Source organism: Schistocerca cancellata, chromosome 2, assembly GCF_023864275.1.
Source record: "Schistocerca cancellata isolate TAMUIC-IGC-003103 chromosome 2, iqSchCanc2.1, whole genome shotgun sequence".
Lineage (NCBI taxonomy): Eukaryota > Metazoa > Arthropoda > Insecta > Orthoptera > Acrididae > Schistocerca > Schistocerca cancellata.
Window position 1 is genome coordinate 16,701,939 of NC_064627.1, and position 1,710 is coordinate 16,703,648.

Consider the following 1,710-nt stretch of genomic DNA (forward strand, 5'->3'; position numbering starts at 1 on the left):
AGAATAGGAAACTTATTTTTCTTGTTATCTGTTGCTTCAAAAATTGGCAAGTCGGCAAATAAGCACGCGTCGTCCCAATAGGTAGAATGAAAGTAAAGCGAAGAAAAGTGAAGTGATCCGGCGATGACTAATTTGTTACCCCTTATTCCATAATCAGACACGAAAGAAGTGACACATGGAAACTACGACAGATGACGAGTGTGAGTTCTTTGAAATGAACAGCCGCAGTGCTGTGAGTTAATATGTTTCGACCAGCATTAGTACCCGTTGATGCCCGGGTGTGTATTTATTGCATTATGATGTTACTCCATGTCCTTATTCTTCCTCTCTCCATTGTCTTCCGCCCCTTTCTTTGACCGTTTCACCTGCGTCTGTTGTGAAATTCGGCCTGAAATTCAATTTCACTCGGCCCAGTTCTTATGACTTCATCTCCTGAACGGTGTGTATCCTACAGTAATATAATTTTCCGTTTACGTGCAATGGAATATCAGGAAATTGTCTGCGAAGTGTGTTGCAAATAAAGTTTGTACACCGACATCAACAGTTAGTTTCAGGTAATCGTTCTTTACAGGCTGGATCGAAACATGTCCGACGGTAGAAAAAGACTGTCTGGCTGTGAATATAGGAAAAGACGGGCGCTGAAGGAAGATGACGATAAGAAGCAAAAGGATGCACTACAACGATATTTCAAGCCAAAGAGAGAACGACCTAGCAGCGACGAGGGTGGAAAAATAGATCCTGAAAGTACAGAAGCTAGTGCAGCTACTGCAGCTACATCTTTATCTTCAGGACATGACCAGAAAGTTAACGAACACCGTACCGCGACCACCGCATACAGTAGCAATGCTGACGGTGGGCCATCTACAACAGTTCAACAGACCTCGTCTGGACTCAAGACCTGCTTTGCGACGAAAGCTTCGAGATTGAACCATCAGGGAGAACTGAAATTAGGCGACCGGATTACGAAAATACCGGAGGAACATGAGCCGAGGTACTCACCACCGGAGAGGGGATTGAAGGCGAGCCTGGGCTTGACTCAGATCCAGGAAGACGGCCAGAAACTATTACCGACTTTAGTCATGAGAGGTCCTCCAGAGTGCATTAAGGAAGCTGAAGAATGTCCTAAAAACGCGGACAACCGGCGTTTCAGCCCTGTACACTACAGCTATTCTTTCAAGAATTTAGAAGAAGCAGATAGACACTGGTTGGGGTACTCAAAGAGCAAGGATGCTGTGTTCTGCTTTTATTGCAAACTTTTTTCGTCATCTACAGTAAAAATTGTAAAGAACGGTATAAGCGACTGGCGGCAAGGTTGCTTCGTATCTCGAAAGTCACGAGAAGTCTACCGAGCATTTGAATTCACATAAAAAGTGGATCGTGTTTTCCGAGGGACTGAAAGAGTAACGAAATGTCAACGCCGATCATCAAAGGCTTCTAAATACTGAAAGCGAACATTGGTAAAATGTTCTTGAGCGCTTAATAGCAATAATTCATTTCCTCGGTCGGCAATGTCTGCCTTCGAGAGGAAGTACAAATACACTCTTTCAGCCTGACAACGGAAACTTCTTGAAACTAGTTGAATTATTCGGAAAGTTCGACACTGTGATGATGGAGCACCTGCACAGAACAAAGCAAGGTGAGAACAAGGGTCATCATTATCTTTGAAAAGAAACACAGAATAAAATAATTCATCTTATTCGAGCATCTATA

The 1,710-nt window shown here is 43.4% G+C and overlaps 1 protein-coding gene across 1 annotated transcript; it reads left to right on the forward strand.

Annotated features, from left to right (window-relative positions):
* The first annotated feature begins 584 nt into the window (after positions 1 to 584).
* Positions 585 to 1,367, forward strand: LOC126144616 (zinc finger MYM-type protein 5-like). Its single transcript, XM_049915502.1, has one exon. It carries the CDS (start codon positions 585 to 587, stop codon positions 1,365 to 1,367), a length of 783 nt encoding a protein of 260 aa, XP_049771459.1.
* Positions 1,368 to 1,710: the final 343 nt, after the last annotated feature.